We start from the raw sequence: 25,322 nt of genomic DNA, 5'->3' as shown, positions 1-25,322 counted from the left end.
TCAAAATAGCTTTGAGAAGTTTAAAAAATGAATACTGGTTTTCAGGAAAGTAAGCTTACTTTCACAACAAGCGTGTGTTGTATCTGTTCAGAATGAGACCTTACCTATGCAGTTTTGATTTAATTATAGTTCCTATCTTTGCTCTCACCAGTATAAGCAAATTATTCATTAATTCTTGAGATTAAATAAGCAGAAGGCATGGATGTATTGTTAGTCTTTGGGGCCAGGTACAAAGATTTATCAGTCAACAGCGTTGTGGAATGGGACTGTCAAGGTTCACATAGCTCATCATATGCATAGTAAAAGCATGTGGATCAAATTTGGCTTTCATCACTGCTTGAAACAATATGCAGAAACCACCAATTTTATATGTTGGACAACCAGGATTTCTTTTTCTTGTATAAACTGAAACATATTTATTTAAACTCAGCTGTGTGAATGAATATATATATATGTGTGTGTGTGTGTGTGTGTAAATTAATTAATTTCAGGGACAGTGGAATACATTCAGTTTCTGATGCTCTGTAGTATAATCTAAGGTTTAGGAAAGCACCTTATAGTTTATTAAATTTGTATACTGCCCAACTGGTAATGATTCTACCTTGGTATTTGATAATGTGATTAAAATGAAAAGCTTATAATTACTATTTTTTGCATGTAACAAAACCTAGCTTTCCACTTCTTAAATTTTAAGGCTTGGCTGCCCTACTAGTTACTTGTGAGTTTGAAGCAGAGAGGTTTTTCATTAAAAAAAAACAATTAAAATACTTAATATTTTAGTTATATGACCAGTAATAGAAGACATATCCTGTGCCAACGCTACAGGAAAGTCCAAGCACAACTTGAAGAATCAATCCTTTTGCAAAGGCATGCCTAGACAATGAATTAGACATCCATTCTGTGCAGTTCTTTGATATGAATAATAAGAGAAATGGAAATATCACTAAGGATTCTTCAGTCACTTTAAATTGCCTACTAAATGAGCACCCTTGTGTACTCATTACAACAATTCACATAAGCAAACCATTTCATGTGTCTGAATGTTTAGTTTCACCTTCAGATTCTCAACTTGTGGATAAAGCACCTATCCTGTTAACACAGTATTGAATGTGGTTGAACTAATGTGTTCTGACACTTAGCTAATGTATACTATGGCAACAGAATACAAAAGATATCTGGTAAGTGGATAGAAGTGTTTGTAGAAATCTTAGTAATATTTCCATTCTTGATAGAGCTGAAATGAAGGAATTGCATTACACTATATGATGATTAATTCTCCATAGGTTTTATGATCAATTAATATTGAAGTACATAATAGTAAAACTATTCTACTTTAACTTCTACCACACCTGTATTTTTTAAAATCAGGCTGTGAACTGTTTTAGTTTATTATAGGACAGCAACATTTTTGAATTAAAACATGCTTACTTTTGCATTCCTAACATAGCTGTAGTGTTGTAATCTAAAAAAAAATATTCTCCACTTTGTAAACATTTTGAAGAATGAACATTTGAGTTCAGTGCTATGGTGCTAAATGAAGAATATAGTTGCTCCAAGACTGCACAAGTTCTTTATTACTGAGAAACTGTTTCAGTCTAGCCATTATTAGTCTGTTGATTCAGAGATTGTCACAGCTGCATGATATGGTTGCTTGAAAGACCCCTGTCTGGCAGCCATATTATTGTTCACTAAGCCCATTTCCCACACTAATGGGAGCCTCACTAGAGAGACATTGAAAGACTTCAGGGACATTGGTTCTTTAGCATTTCTGCCCGATTTTGTTGCTGTGTCATGGATCTGAAAAATCACTGCAGTCTTCTAATAGTCCCTTGGGGTCCCTTGCTTGCACAATGTGTAGGTAACTGTGGAAGCTTCTGCTGTCAAAGATGGTGATGGCCACCATTTAGATGGGCCTAAAAGGAGGCTGGGATTTTGAAGGAACAAGTTATCCATCTGCCTTAAATACCACTTTTTACAAGAAAAAATGAAAGGCTGTGGTCCTTCAGGCCATGCATGTGAGCTTTTTGAATAGCCCTGGTTGGTGTGACCCAGAATTTTGAATTGAAAAGGCCTTTGGCTAGATGAGGTAGTTCTCGGTGGTGGTGGTGGTGGTGGTGGTCGTCGTCATCATCATCATCATCATCATCATCATCATCATCATCATCATCATCTAATAGTTGCAGCACAGGAATTAAGATTTAATTTTCACTTGCCAGAGATTGTACTCCTTCTTGGCGAATTCTGAAGTGAGGCTAGGTGCCAGGTATAAGTGTTTAAATTCAGTCTTGGTAGATTGACAATGATGAAAATTTGCTGGTTCTGCAAAACATACATTGGGATTAGGAGGGCATTTTCTGTGTTTCTCTATCTTTAAAACAGAAAATGAATGTTTCTTTTATTGAAATGCCAAATGTTGGATGAAGTACTGCTCTTGGATTGTCCACAAAATACTCTTCTATTGTCATAGTGATTGAGTAGTTTATTAAAAAAAAAATCCTCTTCTATTATTTCTGAGTGTTTTCTAAAATTCTGCTATTAAGAATCTGATTTCATGTTTTTAAAAAACAGTCTATTGTAGTGGTGATGGGTTTGGTGCAGGGAGGGAAGGCTTTTCTTTTTCAGTTCCTTTTCTCTCCAACATAGTTGATTTTCTAAAGTTAGAATGTTTGTACCATTGTAATCTAGTAGAATACTTTACATGAGACTGTATGTAGACATGCGTTGTGTGCATGAAATACCTTGAGGCTAGTTGTATTTACAGCACCTGTACAATTTCAAATATAACTAGTTGTAAGTTTGCTAGTGTTGCTTTTCACTGCTAGCACACTGAGTGGAAAGTACAAAGCTGCACATAAGAAGGAAATACAGCTAAGCAAGATACTTGCCTTCCATTCTCCTTAGGGAGTGAACACTTCAGATTACTGGTGTGCCCAGAGAAACAAACATCTCAACTCCATCATGGTTGCTAAGCAGCTAGAAGTGCAGAGTCACATATAGTTGCTTTGGTGGCCCTTTTACCTTCTTTGCAGTTACAACTGGCTGTCATCAGCAGTTTTCCTTCCTTCCTTCCTTCCTTCCTTCCTTCCTTCCTTCCTTCCTTCCTTCCTTCCTTCCTTCCTTCCTTCCTTCCATCCATCCATCCATCCATCCATCCATCCATCTATCCAAAATAACAGTGAACAGCCTTTTCAGCAATTGAGATGGCTTCCTCTAACTTGTTGCTTCTGAGCAGTTTTTGTAGTTGTTCAGATAAACTGTGTAACTAGAGAACCTTATTATGGAATCTTTCTAATTCTGGCACTATTTGGAGAACCAAACTTGTAAAAGATAGCCTATTTTTGAGCATTATAGTAAATACCATTTCCACTTGGAATTAATACACCGTGTTCTTCCAGGCAGGCCTCATTTCAACATTAGCGGATATTATAAACCATTTTTGTAAGGTGGTGATATAGCTATTTTTCTGTTATCACTGGAAGGTTGTCTAAATATTTGTCAGAATCCTTACATCACTGGTTTAAGCATCAATCTAATTTTCTTTTTAGTTTAGTAAACCAGTAGGGGGCATACTAACCCAGAGTGGTAGAGGATTGAGCCTTTTTTAAAAAAAAACATTGATATGATTTTGCAAAACAAAAGGGTACTTGTATAATTCCTTTAAAAGGCACAGCTAAAAGGTGATTGAGAAACCATGGCTGATTTTTAAACATTTTATAGATTATCAATTCAGTTTGTCTGAAAAATGAGCAGTAGGTGGTATAGTAGTTCGACAGCAAAAATGATAAAACAGTGAAAGTCCTATATAAATTGGAAAAAATAGTGATACTGTTATAATTTTTGAGAAAAGTGTGTGTAGAGAGTGCTTCACAATTCTTACCTCTGATAGTATTTTTATTTTTGTCTAATATAGATAGTTCAGACTGCTGCTCAGCTAATTCATCCGTTTAGTGTGGATTAATTTGGAAATAATATAAGAGCTCTTATAATCAATCAGTAAGTTTGGTTAGCAGGTGAAACTACTTGTTGAAATTGTTTCTTAGGTTGGTAAGAATATTTTAAATGGCAAGTATTTTGAGATTCAGGATACTTGCAGCACTTAACTTGGGAAGATGCAAAATATTTTCATGTGAAACTCAAACGTGTGCTATATGTCCTCATAATTTAGATAGGGAGAGGTCTTCTTTTTGGAACAACTATGTTTATACTGTAAAGGTGCTTGTTCTCATTAGGTACAATAAAGCAAATTTCCCTTATAATTGCATTAGTGATACGTGACATTAAAGCTTAATTGGCTTATTTAAAATATCGTGCACATTAATTTCTTTCAGATTGTGAAAATTGAAAAGGTCATGAGTGCAGTTTAATATTCCTGGGTGAGAGATTTCAATTTTAGTACAATTTGTAGAGAATTAATTAGGAAATACGACTAAAAGAAAAAAGGGTATTGAATACAAATAAGGCTGTTATGTTCATTGTTATAAAAACAGAGACATCTTGGGCTGTTATGAAAGTCCCGTTGAAAATTCAACCAATGTACAAATTAGTTCTAAAGCATCCGGTTTTGCAGTAAGGATGCTTTTAAAAAAATCTTGTGTAGCAATTAAGTTTATTTTTTTAAAAAAAAATAAAGTTTTCATGGACTCTTCTGTGTAGGAGATAGATGAAGCCTGTAAGAGGATAAAGCGTGAAATTGATGATCTGGGCCCTGAAGTTGGTGACATTAAAATCATTCCATTATATTCCACACTTCCTCCTCAACAACAGCAGAGGATTTTTGAGCCCCCACCTCCCAAAAAACCAAATGGTGCAATAGGGCGAAAGGTAAGTTTACTAAAGCTTTATTTTTGTATCCATATATTTAGCCCTGTGCCTCAACAAGACTTTGGAATAAATATGCATAAGATGTGCTGTAAAGTATTTTCCGTCTGAACATATATTACAAAAATAACGTAACTCAGATTTGTGCAAGAGGTTGTGCATGAATTCACATGTTAATACTGTTGAGATTTTGGAAGCATTATTCTATTTTCTCTCTTCCTTCCCTCCTCCTGCCCCAGCAGGTATTAGGGAAGCTTTAGTTATATTTGATGCTAAATACAGCTATCAAACTGCCACATGGTCTGGAGCTTTGGCATCCTTCAGGAGAATTCTCTAGAATATTTCATTCCTGAATTGAGGGGCCCCTTTTAACATTCTGAAGGAGCATTTGAATAGTATGCCAGGAATTGGAAAGATGTGCCCAGAAGGTTTATCTGCAATATAAGGACAGAGGCAGAAATAGGAATTCAAAGCGTATTCAGTGTGAGTGATCAAGGAACTCAGAAAGCCTGAAAGACTAATCCATAACAAAGATTGGATCTGAACTCCCTTGTTTCAAAATTTTAGTTGGCTAGCCACGCATGGTTCTTGATTGGAGATAGCTTTTCCAAATGTATGCTATGATTAAAGTTTTATCTACAGTAGCATGTTCCAAATTGTCTGTCTCCCCCCCCCCCATTGGATTGGGGGAGAAAACTTCCCAAAAATAGATTGTCTTGAGATCTTTTAACTTTATAGTGTCTGGGCATTTTGCATGATAAAGCTGTGCTACATAATATGGCACTATTCTCAGCAAAAGACTTACATATTAGTTGTTAAATCTGTTCTTTTTATTGACACAAACCTTAACCTTTTTGCATAACCCAGCTGAATTGTGTGGTAGCGCTGATAGAAATTTAAGTTTCTGGAATTCCTTTGCCCCTTCAAATGGTAGTTGTCTTTTCCACCTGATCAGAATCATCATCATTATTTATGGGCTCTTCTAATAGTGTGTATGTACAGAACAGAGACAGAAAACATACATTATATGCAGGCTTTATTCCTTAGCTATAACCCTGTTCTGTGTGCACAGTGGGGTATGCATTATACTGATGACACTATACTGTTCTGACAGGGTACATTGCTTTTTGCATCTAGGGAAATAAGCCTCTGTTGTGTAAATATATGGTTGACATATATTTGAAGTTGACAAAGCTAGGGCAGTAGTAAGCTATTATTATCTTATTAAGAAGTCACAGTAGTTTTCATTTTTGCTCAAATTAGAAATGCTGGTGCTGTTTGCTGAGTTTAGTCTAGCATATGAACATTAGAGACTTGTAATGCTTGCCTCAAAAATAGGTGAACTCTACATTAACCCAAATACCTGGTTGCATTTTTGAAAAACAGGAAATTTCTTTATAGTCGCGGATGCTAGCAAGTGCTTGCAAAATATAACCAACCAACACAGCCCCAAGGGGTCCGTGACTGATGACATAGTTCACTTCTAATAAGAAGAAAATAGCCCAAAAGAAAGCCTTATTTTTCAGGGTCTTCTGAATAAGTTAGACATGCTTTACATCAGGTATAATTGTGATTGAAGCATCTTAACATCTAGTTGTATCCAACTGTGTTTTGCAGTGTGTAAAATTAAAGGTGTTTGCAGTTATCCATTATGGGGAATTGGGTTTGGGTCAGAAGTAAGCCAAGCCGTGTCTCTGTTTAGGAGGAGTGGCATAACTTAATTCTGTACCAGTACAGCATCATTCATGGGGAACCCATATGTCTTACAAACAAGGTTCAAAGTCTTTAAGTTGTTTAGGACTGAAGTTGGGAAGCAAGCTGGCAGAAAAGAAGCTTCCCATCAGGGACACTTGGCTGGTAATATCAAGGTTGTTTATCGAAATGGATGTTTTATGGGACAACCTTAAAAATTCTCCTAAAGTGCAGCTGGCCCAGAATATCCTTTTTCCATAGGCTTTTTCATTTAGATTTTTCTATGCTGTAGGTTTAATTTTTGGGTATAATCTGGGAGCTTTGTAAGTACCTAGAACCATAAAATGGGATTGGGTAGCATAGAGCTTTTGAAGTAAGTAAAATAGTATGTCTGTGTACTGCTTGAGTTTGGGCAAGGTACAATTTTACTGATGTCTTCTGGCTTGCTGGGCATCTACAGAGCAGGACCAAAAATGAAGCCAGAAGCATTGGGCTGACTTGGACATGAACACAGATTGGATTGGCGGGGACTCAAACAGAACTTCAGTACCCTGAGTTATAGATTTGCCTGAGACAGACCAGTTCATCTGAATATTTTGACTTGTTTGTGTTCTTGGAACAAGAACGAGAAGATGTAGAATGATACATGTAATGTTTTATCTGTGTTTGTTCTATAAACACAGGAATGGAATTTCATAAAGTTATAGCCTTGCTATAAAATCATTGTGTCAAATGCAGTGGATAAACTCATATAAAATACATAATAATTTTTCCTAAGCTTGTTTTAGGAAATACAACCACTCTTCTAAAAATCCACAGAAACAAATTTGGACTTTCATTTGTGAACATTTTTGAATTTTGTGAATCATCTTCATTTTTAAGTTAGGTATTCAAAAGCTGAAGTTTATTTAATTTATTATGGATGCTTTTGTACTACTTAAGTAATTTGCAGAAAGAAATGGCTGGAGTAGTTGAAATTGTTAAAATGTTAAAATTGCAAGCATTTCCACTGTCTCATTTGAAGAAGACAATTTGTTTCAAATGTGATGAATTATTCCTGTCCAATGTTTTTAAAAGCCAAAAGAAACCTGTTCTAGTAGTGTAGCCTACCTTTAACAATTTATGAACACCAGAGATTAATAACACCATTATTGCCCTATAGTATTCGTGTCAGTTTTTCTCTTTACCATTGTAATCTCTAAGAAACCTACAGACTTCTGATGCTCTTGTCTATAGATGGTTGTAAGCATGTCACCACTTGAAATGTGGGAACCTTTTTATGCATAGTGGTGGCAGTGGTAGCCTTCATTGCTTCTGCAAATGTTTTCTTTTAATATAGCGCCAGATGTCTTATTTATCAAATTTATATCCTGCTGCAATCATAAAGACTCCTGGCAGCTCACAAAAATAAGCTTACACAATAACAGTGTAAGAACGTGAGAACATAATACAGTTACAGAAACAAATACATGGTATCAGGCCCCCAAAGCCCTGCCAAACGGAAGGATGGCTGCTTAGGTAAAACCATCTAAACCTGTTTGATCTATGCTGCTGAGTCTTGGGTAGAAGAAATCACAGCAGTTAGACAACATCCTGACTGGAGTTTAATATCAAAACATAATAGCTTCCAAGCATAAAATAGATGAGCCATTGTTAGGTCTCTTATACTATGCAGTTTCCTGCCCTCTAAAGAACTCTTTCATGATATCCATAATTCAAGAGAATTGGAACAGTGGTCATAATTATAGCTGAACAAGAACAGACAGAGCCATGTAGTTAATTACGCTTCCTTTGAGTACGTTTCCATGTGATGTTTGACTTAAGTAATAGTAATGCATTTCACAGTGTCTTGAATTCCAAGTAGAAATTTGAAGTATTTTGAAGTTAGCATGATTATGGTATTATCAGTGTAAAAAAATCTAGCCAATGTTAGAAAACTGTACGTTCCAAGATTTCCCTTTAATATGCTGTTTGGTGACTCTACATTTTTTCTGCCTGATCTAATGGGCAGCCTATACATGGAAGTTGTGCCTGCCTTCCATAAATCGCCTTTATATGCTAGCATTATTTAAAGTGTTTGTATAATGAGGGCAGCAGAAAACTTAATGTATTTTTCAACAGGTTGTTGTATCAACTAATATCGCTGAGACATCATTGACAATAGATGGTGTTGTTTTCGTCATTGATCCTGGTTTTGCTAAACAAAAGGTAAATAAAGACTTTTTTTTCATACAACTCTCATCCCATCCCCCCCTTTAAGTTGAAACTAATGTTGACATTCCGTTCTGTTTGTACTGTTGATTAATGTATTTATTGTTTGGATCCATAAGTATCTGTAGAATGAACCAAGTGCTTATTTCACAAGCGTATATACAAACTCAGTTGATTCGGTATGCAGTGTTAAAATACATTTAATATAAGGTTGAATACAGTGAAAGATAAACCCAAAAGATGTGGACAGCAGTGTCCACAAGTATCAGAGCAATACTGTCATGAATTAAGTACTGCTAAGTTAAAAAATGTTTTTAGCATGGACTTAAATTGTTAGTGAAAGCTTAATCTTTAGAGGAATGGATTTCCACCAAGGAGATGCCACAACAGAAATTCTGATAATACATTTGATGTGGCACGATCAGAAAGCCTCCATAGTCTTAAGTGATGTGCTGACTAATGGTAATAGAAGTTCCTTCATGTTACTACTTTTGGCTTCTTATGTTCAAGATGACTCTTGTCAGCACCACAAGGTTACGTGCTGTTCCTTCACAGGGTTGTCTGCTACAATTAAATAGGGCAGCCACCCCTATACAAGATTTCTGTCTGCCAAGGATTCAGATTCAGTTTATTTGGCCCCATCCATACATTCTATCCAGCTCTCCACTGTAACCAAGCCCTAGCCCAACGATGCATGGCCTCTCCTTATTTAGATGTAACACAGAATAAATCTGGGCTTTGCTGCTATCCTGACAATATTATGCTTCAAATCTTCTCATGTACTGAGATATGGTTTTATTTCATGACATCTTAAAAATTAAGCTAACTTCTGAAGCAGATTTCTTCTGCTCTGTTCACATTCAAGCTTGATTTTTGAAATATGTTTTTCAGGCTTTACCTTCCCTTACAAGAGGGCACAGGTTAACACGAAAATTACCTAAATTCTACTGCACTGGCTTCATTGTTCAGCTTCCCTTTAAATTACAATTAAATTATAATTAGCAGCAGTGTCTGCAGATTCTGTTTACTAAAAAAAGAATGAATTTTAATACTGAGTATAATTTAAGGGGTTCATCGGATAGCAGTGTATATGTTGTTAATGCCCAGTATTTTTAACAAAATTGCTAAGGGTTTGGGTTTACAGGAGAAATAATTTTATATAAAATCTACAGGTGGTCCCTGAGTACATGGGGGGGGGGGGAACAGTGGATAAACAATCCTAAGTAAACATTGGAATATATGTCCATCAAAATATGTCAAGCAGACTGACCAGAGATGGAGGATAATATTTTTTGCTCACAAATGGAGAAAATATATATAGGCAGCCCTGTGTCTGCTTTACATCTTCTCCAGATTAGGAAAAGCTTCTGCAATAATAGCAGCATGCCTTCAAGTATCAGTTTTATGGAAAACAGTAGGCCTCCATCTCCTGCTTGTGAGAGGTATCTGATTGGCCCCTGTCAGAAACAAGATGGTGGACAATGATGGAGTTGGTCTGATCCAGCAAGAGATGGTCCTAGAGGGCTGGGAAGGTTTTGGTTCCAAAGCTCCATTTCACACCTACACATCCCACCGCCATCAGAGGCTTCCCAAAGTCCTGTTTTCCTGAATTGCAAAAGAGTCAGCTGAAGGTGTATCTGATTCAGATCCCCACTTTCAATCTGAAGTTTTTTTCTCTGACTTTGGAGGGGAAATTCAAGAACACCCCCATGGGCTGTAGCTTAACTCTTTAAAAATGTAGTTATAATAAAGTGGAGGGAGTTAGTAAATAAAGTGTCAATGGATTAATAAAATGAGAGAGGTTGTCTTTTTTTGTTGTTGTTGTGTTGCCCAATAAATTTTAGAGAGAATAAAATATTGTATGAGCTTGTGAACATTATTTTTTAAATTTGACTCTTCTACCAAATAGGTATACAATCCGCGAATCAGAGTGGAATCTCTGTTGGTAACTGCAATTAGTAAAGCTTCTGCTCAACAAAGAGCTGGCCGTGCGGGTCGTACTAGGCCAGGCAAATGTTTCCGTCTATATACGGAGAAAGCTTATAAAACGGAGATGCAGGTACGTAACTTGCAGTTCATTAGCTTTCGATCAGAAGTGATTGTTGCACTGAATTTTGGTGTGTTGGAATATGCGTTCATCACGAGCCATAATAATGATTTATCTTCTTGGTTAGGAAATAATGTGACCCAGTAAAAGAGTGAGCAATTTATTATTCTGTAATTTAATATTCTTATTCATGCACCATGTTTGCTTCTCTAGTATCAAAGATTTATTTGCTTTCACCCCAGTTATTTATTGTGATCGTTTGCTTTCATTGTTATTTCAAAATTTCATAATTCTTACAATTGCAAATATAAATACATTTGCATTAAAAATGGCTTCTGTTATCAAGCAGGATAGCAGTTTTCAGTAAATAGCTACTATTAAACATGAAACAGGCTTTTAAAATTCCATTTCTGTTCGCTGCTTTCTATTAGATGTGTACTTTTTAACCAAAAAAAAAAAAGTTCTTATTTCTAAAATATATAAAATAATCCTTTTCAGGACAACACCTATCCTGAGATTCTGAGGTCCAACTTGGGTTCTGTGGTATTACAGCTGAAGAAACTTGGTATAGATGATTTAGTTCACTTCGATTTTATGGACCCACCAGGTATATTTTTAAGAATTCCTAAAATTACATTTGTGGACATATATTATGCAATAACTAGATACATTTGTTTCTTTTTGTAGCATGAATTGAATAAATGTGTGTTACCTGAAAGGAAACATATCAAATTCATTGTAGTGTAACAAGGGCCATCCATCAGTGCCAAAAGGCTTTTTTTTTTAAAGGTGCATATCATTATTTAAAAATATATCTGCTATACTCTTTGTAGTAATTGCAGTGATATTTGATAGCAAAGGATGTTGAACATGTTGAGCAGTTGCTACAAGCAGTCGTAATATATTATTTTAATATCAAAATTAAATAACTTTATTACAGTCATCAACTGATTATATTAAATATAACTGATATTAAAATGATATTTTAATATCATAAGGGTGTTCTACAAATCAGTTTGTTGGCTTTTTAGATACAGATTTAGTTTTTGTCCCTGGAATTGGAACTTCAGTAATAGGTTGGATCCAAAAAGGACTAGTTCTCATATACTAAATTGCATTGCTGAAAGCCTTCTTTCTCATTGCTCTGTCTGTAAAAAGGTAATTGAAGACATTAAGTCTTGTGCATACAGTATTTTACATTTCTTCTAGCAGCCTTTCCCAGCCTAATGACTTTTGATTGGAAATTTTGGGGAGTTCTGGTTAGATTGTCAAAACGTATCTGGAAGGTGCCAAGGTGGGGGAAAAATGCTGGTCCCTACAAGCCTGTATTATATACTGGGGAAAACCAGGTTCATCTTATTCATCTTGATTTGCTCTGCACAAGTTGTACCTCTAACATCTTTTGCTCAGTTATGTTATCTGCAGCCCAGGAAAATTTATTAAGGTCAGAGTTATAAAACTACAGGGCTTATTCAGCAGTAAATTTCAAACATGTTGAGTAAGTCAATAGACTTAAAATAGATTTAATGTACTATAAGTAAAAAATATGCTTATAAAAAAATGAAAATGAAGGTGTCTGTCTAAGTGTTTGGACATCATTTTCTGTTAAAATGCCAAGCTTATAGATGATTAGCCAATTTTTTCCTCCCAAGCTTCCTGCATTCCTTTAAAACAACAACGACAACTGTAAATTTGTGTGTTTTAGTTGCACACACAGAGCTGCAGAATTGACCTTCTTGTCTTCCACTACCAAAAATTCAGCCAGGTAGTTCTGGAGCTGATTTCATTTTGCTGTAGTTTGCTGCCCATAGGAAGAATTAGGGCTGTAATGGGGTTATGTGTAGGGTAAATCTTGGGCTTGTCCCAAAGACAAAGAGCCAAAACACCAGGGATTCAGCAAGAGGTTGAGGGGAGGCTAGTCAACGGAGAATCCATGCCAGGTGTCTCTAGGTGCATCCAAGGGGTACATTTTCCAAACGGGGTGGATCCTAGAGTCCGCAAGCATTGGCAACCAAACAGCTGGGATCAGGGTGCTGCCTAGATACTTGAAAGGAAGAGGAGAGTAGGCACTGTGAAATAACAGGGCATAAACAGGACCATAATGTTTGTCTGCCTGCCATGAACTATATTGGCTGGCAAGACCACAGTCTACGTGTTTAATAAACTCAAACTAAAAACAGCAAATGCCCTTTTGCTTTCCTTCTGAAATAAAATAAGAGCACATTTTCTACAAAATGCAAGAGAAGTGAGCTGATGATGAAAAGCACGAGGTAGCTGGGACTCCTGTAATATGCCTTGCCACCGTTTAATTTGGATGGTAATGCTACTAATACATTAAAAGTAGTAGTAAATATTAAATAGCTTTACATTTTACTTTAACAGTATTTATAATACTTTAATAATATTAGAAGGCTAAGAACCTGCCACAGCCTATGAAGATTTGTTTATGTCAAATATGGTGGAATAAATATTTTTTATTTACAAGCTGGAAGAGGCTCTGTAAATCAGTCTGTCTGTAGCCAGATCTCTGTGATTGCGCGCTACACCAAAGCCAGCTCCAGATCTGTTAATTGCTACTTATCACTGAATTAATTTGATGGCTGTTTGTTTTGAATTTCAGCAGCTTGGGAATGGCATTGCTTACCGCAGCATGCGTATGTGTGTGTTTTGCAGCTCCAGAAACCTTGATGAGAGCCTTAGAGCTTTTGAATTACTTAGCTGCTTTAAATGATGATGGAGACTTGACTGAACTGGGATCCATGATGGCAGAATTTCCCCTTGATCCGCAGCTGGCTAAAATGGTTATTGCAAGTTGCGACTACAACTGTTCTAATGAGATTCTATCTATTACTGCCATGCTGTCAGGTAATAGCAGGGACAGAGATGCCAATCAAAACACAGATCTCCAATTAGGGGAAGCTTGTAATATTCCTGCATCAGGACTTACGATGTTTAAAAAGCTTGATTTGTGCCAATCAAACTTCCTGTGTAGTATGCTTCACAATGGAGTAAAGTTCATAAATGAAATCAACGTTGAAGCTAAAGAAGTCATTGTGTGTGAAATGGTGATCTAACTCGTCTCACGTCAGAAAAATTCTTACCTGTTAAGGATTACAAAATCATAGGAACACACTTCTATTTATTAGAAACTGTAGTTCAGCTCATTTCTGGTTATGAAGATGAGCAGTAGTAATAATAACCAGCTTTATTTTCTAGTCCTCTAAATTGTGATAGCCTGTTTCACAACTAGTACATTATAAAGGTATTAAAGAGAATCCTTTCAAGGCTATATAAATTTGAAAAATATTCACTGTTGAAAGGGAATGCTGGAGGGGAAGATGACTGCTTAATATTACAGTATCACTACATACTCTTTTTGTTTGTTTGTTTGTTTGTTTAAGTAGAAGCAGGTATGATTGAAAAGATTGGTTTGAACCACAGTCTTTTGTTATCACAGAGTGGTTTTTCCTAGCGCTAGTATCCAAAGAGTTGCCAGGATGGTTTCTAGAGCCTGACCACGCCAATTTTTAAAAATTTTTGGGACAGCTTACACCATGCACTCTTTTGAAAGTTGAGTTCCCCAGGGAAGCTGCTGTTTCAGATATCCAAGTCTAAAGACTTTTTGACCATGAAGAATTAGTGTGTGGTTCTTTGGGTACTGGCCTAAATCTTTAATTATTCCTTCTGAAGAAAACCAGTTCAAGACCAGAAAAAGCAAGGAAAGAAATGATATGCTTAAACCTGACACTTATTTCTATAACTAACCAAATATCAGCTATTTGTTGGGACAATGGGGATATTACCAGTTAAGGAGTGCAAAAGGAGATATGTTTTGCTGGTCACAAAATGTGCAAGTTCATGGTACAGCATAAGATAAAGGTTTTTGGTGAGACAAGCAGTCACGTTATTATTGCAGCTTATTCACATTATAACAATTTTTTTTTCTAAAAACAAGCTACAATGTTTTATTGCCGAATTTTGACAGTTCAGACTCAGAGCAGATGGGCAGGGCAGAATCTCATTGTCTTGAGTAAATTGTAGCCTTATTTGCGGAGGTGGTGGTAGGTTGATGCCTGCCTTTTTATGCTACACATTTTCGTGCAAGAATATTATTGGAACTGAATTCTTAAGTGAAGTAGCTATGTTTTATTCCCTCTAGCTGTATATGTGAATATTTTGATCAGAGTTATTTTATTTAAAAATCACCCTCTCTATCAGTAAGTTGTAAAATGTTTATACATATATACATACATATGATGGATTTATGGTTCTTCAAGCTAAGGATATATGTATGTAGCATATATACACAGTGGAAAAGAAACGTGTGGGGTAATTGTCTTCTTGGACATAGTTGAGCAATTGTCTATATATTGGTTTCCAGAAACTGCCACCAACCTCCCCCCCCCCCCAAAAAAAACCACCAGTAAGCATAATCAGATTGAACAAAATGAATATGGGAGCCATCTAATAGGTTCAGAATACAGTCTTCCCAGAAGTAATCCAGTGAGTTGAGCCCTTCACTGTGGGAAGACTTAAGACAGCAATCTTGAAACACTGTTAGGCCTAAACAATAGATAAAATGAAGGGGGAACAATAATTTGCTGATCAAAGCTGTCTAAATTGAAATAGTCCTATTTTTTTCCCCAAACTAGGACCTTGACTAAATGGTGATTAAAAAAATGAGCACTGCTCTTCATTAGACAATTTGCAGTATAAACATGAATATAATCTGTACTTAGGCAGTTTTTGTGCTTCAATATTGATGGTTTTCAGTAGCCTTAGTTCCACACAATTTTATATATTTTCAGTTTCTGGATGTTGACTTCATTTGGTTTTTGTAGAAACACTTCTCTTTATACTTCCACTTCTTAATTTTTTTTAAAAAAATTGTGCTGTAAACAGTATGCCTTTTGCAATATTGCTGTTGGCATATTGCATTTGTTCATAGCATTCAATTTCTGTACTGTTTTTCAGTCTTTTCCCAGTGTTTCTATATTGTTAGAAGCTAAAAGACCAATCTAAAAATTGTGTAAATTACATTTAAAACAAAACTTAATGGAAACTTTATGAGCTTTGGTTGTGACCCAGATAAAAATTTCAAGGAATTTAAGGAACAGTTTTTTTTCCTGTCCTTTTATTATCCAGGGTGATTAATTTTATTTAAATACCTATATAAAATAAATGGGGAGTTTTATATTATCTTTAGTGAAAAGATCTAGCTTTTCCTACATGAAAGTCATGTTTAAAAGAAACAGATTTTAAAGTATCAAATGAGCTGCTTTATGGGATATTTACCTATTCTAAATAATGAAATTACTGTTTGTGGTCATTTTGACCTTTCAGATGATAACCAGCGCATTATATAAAGAGAAGGCTCCGTGTAAAAAGGTTGAGCCGAGTCTCAGTCCACTAAATTCAGATTTATTTGTTAAGGTCTGATAAAGCTGCTGGGCAGTCTACCTTCCACCACTGCCGCTGTGATCCGAGCCCTGGACCGCCATAGTGCCATATATTGTTCACACGTGTTTTGATCCACCAATGCTGATAGCAATGCTTGCTGATGGCGATAGAGCTATAATGCAATTTCTTGCCCTTTGCCAAAAGAGGGGATGTTGGCCTAACCTTTTTAAGGGGGTTTTCTTATTGACTACCCCACTTTCCCACCGCTTGCTCTTGACCATGGATTAATTCTGTGAGGATGCATCGTCTCCACAGCATTTGGTAGAGCTATCAGCATTTGGTTTTGTGCCAAGGTCATATTATCCTTCCAGTTGATGGCCTTCAGAATAGATTTTTTTTTTTTGAAGCCTACTTCTAGTCAAAATAATCAGGCATTCTGTAGCTTTGAAACCCCTCTTGTCTTGCAGATGTGGTTAGGTGTTGATGTACCAAATCAAGGTAGTAGACAGTCCAAGATGCAGTTGGAGGCCATCCTGCCCTGCCCTATGCTCTGTGAACTGACCTAGCTAGGCCTTGTTCCTCTATCTGTGAATGCGTGACTCATCGATATGGGCGTTTGTGTTGGGCCCATACCAACCTTGTTTAGTCCCACAGTGTTTTGTTCGCCCCACGGAAGCCAAGAAAGCAGCAGATGAGGCCAAGATGAGATTCGCCCACATAGATGGAGATCATTTGACGTTGCTGAATGTCTACCACGCTTTTAAACAAAGTGAGTATAAACTTGAAATATTCTTAGTATGTTGTGTTGACAGTTTGAATTGATGTTAATTCCAGCTGGAGAATTATTTTACCTTGAGCTGACTGTGCGCCCTTATGGCAATTTTCACATAGTTTTATGCCATATAGATTGTGTTGTATAATTTTATGTAGCTTGTAAAAAGTTGCCATTGCTTTTATCATGGTCCTGACTCTGGCCATGCTGCTGAATTTATTTTAGACCACTACTATTCTGATCCAAAAAACGGTGGATCTTCTTACTTGCTATCAGGACTGATGATCTGTAATGGGAATGGGGAAAATATCATCCTTAAAAATATAAGTAGGAAGGGAAGAGCATCCCTAATCTATGAATAAATGCTAGTATAAAATATATTTTCTAATATAGAAAAAAGGCTGGTTTAATAAATAATTCAGTCTGGTTAAATGTATATATTGTTATATATTGTTGAATTGATTTTGTGTTTGTGTAGAAGAAAATACTAATTAGTCACCAAAGGAAACTAAGTTGTATGAATTCTTGATATTCTTATAGGAACATTTTTGATTATTGGAGAAGTTGATCCTGGGTCTGTTCAGTCAGTTAGAACACTCTGATGTTTAGTTGGCTAAGCAACGTGGTGCTTTACAGAATGCATATTATAGATTTTATTTTATGTGCTAACCCATAATCACTTCCTTCAGTTTACTTGATTCTCCCTTGTTGCTTCCTATTGTCCTGACTTCCTTGAACACATTTGAACAATTTGGGGTTTATTTCCTTGGTGCTGCTGCAAATGTAGCTTTTGTCTATTTCAATTTTTTTAAAAAAGAACATATAACTGAAAAGACTGTCGTTCAAGATTTTAATCGCTTGACTAGATTTGGACATCCGGCTGGTTTCTGATTGTGTATTTGTTTTAATTTCGTAAAATGCTCATTTTTAGATGATTCATTACTTTTTTTTTAACATTGCAGATCATGAATCGGTTCAGTGGTGCTATGACAACTTCATTAACTACAGGTCCCTGATGTCTGCAGACAATGTACGCCAACAGCTGTCACGAATCATGGACAGGTTTAATTTGCCACGTAGAAGCACAGACTTCACAAGCAGGGACTATTACATCAATATAAGAAAGGCTTTGGTTACTGGTTACTTCATGCAGGTATGTCCCCAAATAAAGTAGGGAAGTATCCAATTTTCTGTCCCTTAAATGTTTTTGTTGTTGTTAAATACAGTACAAGCTGATTATTGAGCAACTTGAAGGGATTATAGTCATACCTTTACAAAGCAATGTATATTACAAGTGAGCTCTAGATCAGCAAATTTTTAAAAGGTTTTAAGGCTTATTTGAATGACTGAGTAATGGGGGAGAGCATTCTACTAGGATCACATTCAGAGAGTCACACTGGATAACCTGTTCTGATGTGTTCAATCCTTGAGACAACCTGCAAATACGACAAATCTTAGTGGCTTGGTCCACAATTAACCCTGTGCCTAAATTGGATTTTGGCTTCACTAGATACCGGCATCCAGCCACTGAGAATCTAGCCATTTTCAATAAACCATACATAAGAATGTTTGAATGTTAATAGCAATACTCTTGATCAGACCTTGGAGTGCAAAGGGAGCTGGTGAAACTGTGATAGAAGGTGTGTAGTATGTTCATGTTTCCTGATGCTCATCATTGCCAGAGCTCTTCAGTCTTTAAATAGGTACTTAGGGTTCTAATAGGAAAGGAACTCCTAGAAGGCCTTAGATTGCATAATATCATCTACAACTTGTCAGTTTCTGGCTCACACCTATAATTTTTGTACTGTTAATATAGCAGTGATGTTACTTTTGCATCTGGTGATTATAACAACTTTTAGCCATAAAATTAGCAATCAGTTTAATAAATGCAGATTACCTAACCTAAATTTGGGAAGTTTAAAAAGAAACATCTGTTTGTGTGCTTGTTTGTTTGTTTTTTGTTTTGGTCTGTGCTCTCCTGGCTGTTACCAGGACATTTATGAACAGAAAATCATTTGGTGATGAAAAATGATTAAAATTGTTGCTCAAAATTCATTTGGGGCCTGGGGTAGGTAGCAACAAATAGAAGAGTTTGATCCTTCAGATATTTTTATGGACCTGTTTATTTTGGATTGCTGTCTTTCGGGTTCCTCTTGATAGGATTTGGAATTAGTCCTGTGATTGTACAGGTAGTCCTTGAGTTATGACAGTAATTGGGACCAGAATTTCCACTGCTAAGTACATTGCTTAGTGACGGCAGTTCCGGCACTCCCTGTTTCTGTCATAAACCGAATTCCAGTGGTTGTTAGCTGAGGATCCATCCCAATCCAAGCCATTCTGGGCTTGGTCCCTCCCAGACCCGTGCCTTGGTTCTTCCAAGGTAAGGGACTGCCTCCCCTTCATCACCCCCAACTGGGTATTCTCCCCCATCTCTGCTCTTTTGGCCACCCTGCACCCTCCCTTGTGGGGCAGCAAGCCTCTGGGTCTGCAAGAAGTCCCTCAGCCGTAGCAGAGTGTGAAGCCGCAGCCGCCGTGGGAAGTCCCAGCCTGGTCCAGCAGCGCAGCACAAAGCCACAGCTGCCCCAGGAAGCCATAGCTGCAGTTGCCCTCACTACCCTGCACTCCGAGGCCCCTGCTGCCCTGTGTTCTACCACCCCAGCTGACCTTTGCCATCTTCTTGCTCCCGCTGCTGACGAGGCGTCTCCACCCTGGCCCTTTGTGAGGCAGCTGCTGGCCATGTGAGGCCATCTTCCCCAGGTCTCATGAGGAAACTGTCAAGTGTGACCTTGGGAAGAAAGCCTCATGCGGCCAGCAGCTGCCTTGTGAAGGGCCAGGCCAGGCACGCCTCATCAGCAGTGCCTCATCAGCAGGAGCAAGAAGATGGCAAAGATCAGCTAGGGCTACTGGGGCTACAGAGTGCAGGGGGCCACAAGGGCAGAGATGGGGGGAGAGAGACATGTGAGGGGAGTTGAAGCACCCCTGTGATTGTATGTGTGGGTGAGCTACCAAGCACCCAAATTTTGATCACGTGACTGTGGGGACACGGCAACGACTATAGCTTCGGGGACTGGTTGTAGGTTCCTTTGTTCAGCGCTGCCATAACTTTGAACAGTCGCTGAAGAAATGGTCATTAAGCGAGGACTAACTATCATAGTGTTATGGGTGTAAAAATCATATTCTCAGATTTTGATTTTTCATTTCTGCTGAAAGATTTCCTGTCATGAGAGACTTCTAGTAGAAAACCCAGTTGTAGTATAAGTATGAATATTGTTAATACATAACTTTACTTGAAAGTGACCTGTCACATTGATCATGTAGGTGGCACATTTGGAACGGACGGGACATTACCTGACAGTGAAAGATAATCAGGTAGTACAGCTGCATCCGTCAACAGTTCTTGATCACAAACCAGAATGGGTGCTTTACAATGAATTTGTTCTTACTACAAAGAACTACATTCGCACTTGTACAGACATCAAGCCAGAATGGTAAGCCTGCTTTTCTTCAAAGCTGTTTTTGCAATCTCCAGATGTCAGTGAAGTGCATACAGTGGGGCAAAAAAGTATTTAGTCAGCCACCAATTGTGCAAGTTCTCCCACTTAAAAAGATGAGAGAGGCCTGTAATTTGACACAAATTACAAAAGATGACACAAATGTAATTAAAATGAAGAGGAGGTATTCCTGTTCCAAGTCTCCTAAACTTTTAATTAAAACATAGCTTTAGTGCTTAAAAATAAACCAACTTTGACAAAAATGTACAGTGGGGCAAAAAAGTATTTAGTCAGCCACCAATTGTGCAAGTTCTCCCACTTAAAAAGATGAGAGAGGCCTGTAATTTTCATCATAGGTATACCTCAACTATGAGAGACAAAATGAGAAAAAAAATCCAGAAAATCACATTGTCTGATTTTTAAAGAATTTATTTGCAAATCATGGTGGAAAATAAGTATTTGGTCACCTACAAACAAGCAAGATGTCTGGCTCTCACAGACCTGTAACTACTTCTTTAAGAGGCTCCTCTGTCCTCCACTCATTACCTATAGTAATGGCACCTGTTTGACCTTGTTATCAGTATAAATGACACCTGTCCACAACCTCAAACAGTCACACTCCAAACTGCACTATGGCCAAGACCAAAGAGCTGTCGAAGGACACCAGAAACAAAATTGTAGACCTGCACCAGGCTGGGAAGACTGAATCTGCAATAGGCAAGCAGCTTGGTGTGAAGAAATCAACTGTGGGAGCAATAATTAGAAAATGGAAGACATACAAGACCACTGATAATCTCCCTCGATCTGGGGCTCCATGCAAGAACTCACCCTGTGGGGTCAAAATGATCACAAGAACGGTGAGCAAAAATCCCAGAACCACATGGGGGGACCTAGTGAATGACCTGCAGAGAGCCGGGACCAAAGTAACAAAGGCTACCATCAGTAACACACTATGCTGCCAGGGACTCAAATCCTGCAGTGCCAGACGTGTCCCCCTGCTTAAGCCAGTACATGTCCGGGCCTGTCTGAAGTTTGCTAGAGAGCATTTGGATGATCCAGAAGAGGACTGGGAGAATGTCATATGGTCAGATGAAACCAAAGTAGAATGTTTTGGTCTAAACTCAACTCGTTGTGTTTGGAGGAGAGAGAATGCTGAGTTGCATCCAAAGAACACCATACCTACTGTGAAGCATGGGGGTGGAAACATCATGCTTTGGGGCTGTTTTTCTGCAAAGGGACCAGGACGACTGATCCGTGTAAAGGAAAGAATGAATGGGGCCATGTATCGTGAGATTTTGAGTGAACACCTCCTTCCATCAGCAAGGGCACTGAAGATGAAACGTGACTGGGTCTTTCAGCATGACAATGATCCCAAACACACCGCCTGGGCAACGAAGGAGTGGCTTCGTAAGAAGCATTTCAAGGTCCTGGAGTGGCCTAGCCAGTCTCCAGATCTCAACCCCATGGAAAACCTTTGGAAGGAGTTGAAAGTCCGTGTTGCCCAGCGACAGCCCCAAAACATCACTGCTCTAGAGGAGATCTGCATGGAGGAATGGGCCAAAATACCAGCAATAGTGTGTGAAAACCTTGTGAAGACTTACAGAAAACGTTTGACCTCTGTCATTGCCAACAAAGGATATATAACAAAGTATTGAGATGAACTTTTGATATTGACCAAATACATATTTTCCACCATGATTTGCAAATAAATTCTTTAAAAATCAGACAATGTGATTTTCTGGATTTTTTTCCCCCATTTTGTCTCTCATAGTTGAGGTATACCGATGATGAAAATTACAGGCCTCTCTCATCTTTTTAAGTGGGAGAACTTGCACAATTGGTGGCTGACTAAATACTTTTTTGCCCCACTGTACATTTTTGTCAAAGTTGGTTTATTTTTAAGCACTAAAGCTATGTTTTAATTAAAAGTTTAGGAGACTTGGAACAGGAATACCTCCTCTTCATTTTAATTACATTTGTGTCATCTCAGTTTTTTTCTTTTGATTCAAATGGGTGGTATTGTGGATAAACCCACTGGTGATCAAAGAAGGATGGGCTGAATGCTGTAAAGAGAAATTAGGTTCTTCTTCTTTGTAAAGAGTGAAAATAAATAACACCAGCAAAGTTTTAAAAGAATACTATTTTCAGTAGTGTTTGTATTCTTTTGTGAAGCAGGAAACAGTATTTTAAGAAATAAGGAATTAAACTGAAATCTAAAATTAGGGATCATAATTGAAAATGTTTGTATTGCCTTGTTAGATAATATCATTACTTCCATGTTTTTTAGACTATTCTGTAATTTGGAGCAGGCATAATGATGGCTCAAAGCTCAAAACTTTCCTTGATAACTGTCAAATTCCTTGTCTTGTCTAATTTTTGTTATTTTGTTTAGATGCTTTTAGGGTTTTTTTTTTTAATATGAAACTGGCATGCTGCAAAGCATCACCTTCTAGCTTAACTTTTATTTACAATAATATCTCTACGTACACATGAGGGTGGGGGTGTGCGCTAATGTCCTAGCTGTGCCCACCGTAGCAGCTTTTCTTTTAAGTTGGCACGTTCCTTCATGGCAGCCATCTTGTGACAGCACTCACCGCAGGCTCTCAACATTCCAGATGTGACCACAGAAGTTTGCCTGTTCCTGATTTGCTTCATTTTCTTGGTTTTTTATCAAAAAGTATTCGTTTTAACTTTCTTTAGATGGGCAGTATCTTACTAGTTTCGGCTGTAAGATTTCTCTCTCGGGCTCTCTGTACATTAAGAGAGTAGCATCAAGGGTTGGGCTTATACCCGTGAGTTGTGGTGGGACTTTGAAGCCCTGCCTGACTTCCTGAATTTATCTGTTTCTGATTTTCTTTTACCTCTGAACTGTGCAGATCAGTTTTCTTGTGGGCCAGAACTGGAATTTATTATTTAAGCATGATTTTCAATTAGGTTTTAAAGGAGAGCTACTGGGTATATACATTATAAACTCATTACAGAGGTAATAATAGCAGATTATAAATCTAGTACATTACAGTTTGAACAGAGCATGATGTAGAGAAATAGTGCATGGGACTTTATAAGAACACTTTTTGAATTCTCTGGCTCTGGGCTGGATGATAAAAACACTATATCAGCACAAGAGTGAGTTGTCTTCATGCAGTACTATAATATAAACGTGAACAGAAATAAAATATGGGGAAGGGGTATTTGTTTCCGTAAAGGCCATTTGACAGCCTGACTCTATGAAATCTAAACAGTATGAACGCAGAATCATTACCATTGTAATTTACATCACTTGGATATTAACTTTCCAGTTTAATATATTAAAAATATAGCCTGTTTACATTATGTAGGAGGAATTAAAAATCCTTTCATTACGTGGTCAACCTTTATTGTGAGCGGCTACTACTAACCAAGCCGTTGCCATTGCCAGCGTCACACTCAGATTTTGTGCTTACATGACAGACCTCCCTTTCTTTGGCAGGTTGGTGAAAATTGCCCCCCAATATTATGACATGAGCAACTTCCCACAGTGTGAAGCAAAGAGACAGTTGGACCGCATCATCGCCAAACTTCAATCCAAGGAATACTCACAGTACTGAATTGCATTTGAGTTGAACTTGCTCAGAGAACAGCTTAAAACAATAAACGAACTCTTAAGTTCCAGGTTGTGCTCTTTGCCTTTATTCGGGAGCTTTATAATTTTCTTTACAGTAAATATTCCATTCTGATTTCATAAATTAAACATGTATGCCTCTTTTTTGTGTTCACACTGTAACTCATACGGGAAAAGCTGATCAATGTTTTGCAGTTTATTAAAAGTAGTTCTCTCTATATAACAATGTTGTAAGCATTTCTTTAGAAATGGTTGAAAATGCTTCTGAAATGTGATTATCGACCATGGCATGCATGATCGTTGTAATTGTTGACATTCCTTTTAGAAGTTGTGAAATGTTACAACGTGCTTATGTAGACGCAATCTTCAGCTTCACTACAGAAGTACTGACTTCAATAAAGTCTATTTATACTAAAATGTTGGCAATTTATTGTTTCTGTTCCCTTAATGAAGAAATAACTCTGGACTAAGTTAACCTGATGCCTTAATTGAATTACCTACAGTATTTTGGCTTATGTGTTCAGAAGTTTGCATAAGGTTTGGTAAAGATCACACAGGTGTGGTGGTGAATTAATGCATATTCAGTATTGTATGGTATCACAGTTATCTGAAAAAGAGCAGCTAAAACTTTGACCTTGATTCCATCTTAGTATATGTTGAATGGAGAAATGTTCTAGAGCAGCATCTAGTGAAAAGGCATGTTTTAAATCCATTGTAAGGCAGGTGGTTTGTTTTTTTTAAGCTCTCATCGCAAAAGGCTCTATCTGATGCATCAAGGTTAAATCAGATTGTTTAAACTTACTGGTGCAGGCCAGAAGAATCCCCTTCATTCAGTTAAGCCAAAAGACTATATAGTCTTCATCCAGTAATCAATTTTGCAGAGAGATTATTCCAGAAAAACAATAGTGGTTTTCCAGGACATGTGAAAGTGTTTATGGCAGCTCCCTCAATTGGCACTTACTGTCAAACAAGTCCTGACTTTTTACCCTCCCCAGTGCCCTTGAGATGTCATGCCTTGCTGATCTTTGCAGGAAAAAACAGTCTTCCTAAGAGTTTTCTCACACATTTTCTTTGCAAAATGCTTCCCATTTCTAGTTCTTTCCAAGTGAAGCAGATTTAGTCTACAGGTAGTCCTCGTTAATGACCACAGTTGGGCCCGGAATTTAGGTCGCTAAGTGATGCAGTCATTAAGTGAATCGTGACGACCTGATTTTACAACCTTTTTGTGGCAGCTGTTAAGTGAATCACTGTGGTCATTCAGGGAATCATGTCATTAAGCAAATCATGCAG

The 25,322-nt window shown here is 37.4% G+C and overlaps 1 protein-coding gene across 1 annotated transcript in view; it reads left to right on the top strand.

The window, feature by feature from the left end:
- Positions 1 to 24,449, top strand: part of DHX15 (DEAH-box helicase 15) — a 44,756-nt gene extending 20,307 nt beyond the window's left edge. Inside the window, exons 6-14 of the mRNA XM_088131572.1 lie at positions 4,654 to 4,821; positions 8,632 to 8,718; positions 10,631 to 10,780; positions 11,267 to 11,375; positions 13,442 to 13,633; positions 16,815 to 16,937; positions 17,903 to 18,093; positions 20,259 to 20,428; positions 23,901 to 24,449. Coding sequence (XP_087987698.1) covers positions 4,654 to 4,821; positions 8,632 to 8,718; positions 10,631 to 10,780; positions 11,267 to 11,375; positions 13,442 to 13,633; positions 16,815 to 16,937; positions 17,903 to 18,093; positions 20,259 to 20,428; positions 23,901 to 24,018 — 1,308 coding nt within the window. The 3' untranslated portion in view covers positions 24,019 to 24,449. The remainder of the gene's footprint in view (positions 1 to 4,653; positions 4,822 to 8,631; positions 8,719 to 10,630; positions 10,781 to 11,266; positions 11,376 to 13,441; positions 13,634 to 16,814; positions 16,938 to 17,902; positions 18,094 to 20,258; positions 20,429 to 23,900) is intronic.
- Positions 24,450 to 25,322: the final 873 nt, after the last annotated feature.

This window comes from Python bivittatus, unplaced genomic scaffold (genome assembly GCF_059951505.1).
Source record: "Python bivittatus isolate LINGU-HERP-01145 unplaced genomic scaffold, Pbiv_v1 ctg000960_np1212, whole genome shotgun sequence".
In the NCBI taxonomy this organism is placed as follows: domain Eukaryota; kingdom Metazoa; phylum Chordata; class Lepidosauria; order Squamata; family Pythonidae; genus Python; species Python bivittatus.
Note: the sequence above shows the minus strand (reverse complement) of the source record. Positions and strands in the feature narration are given on the sequence as shown.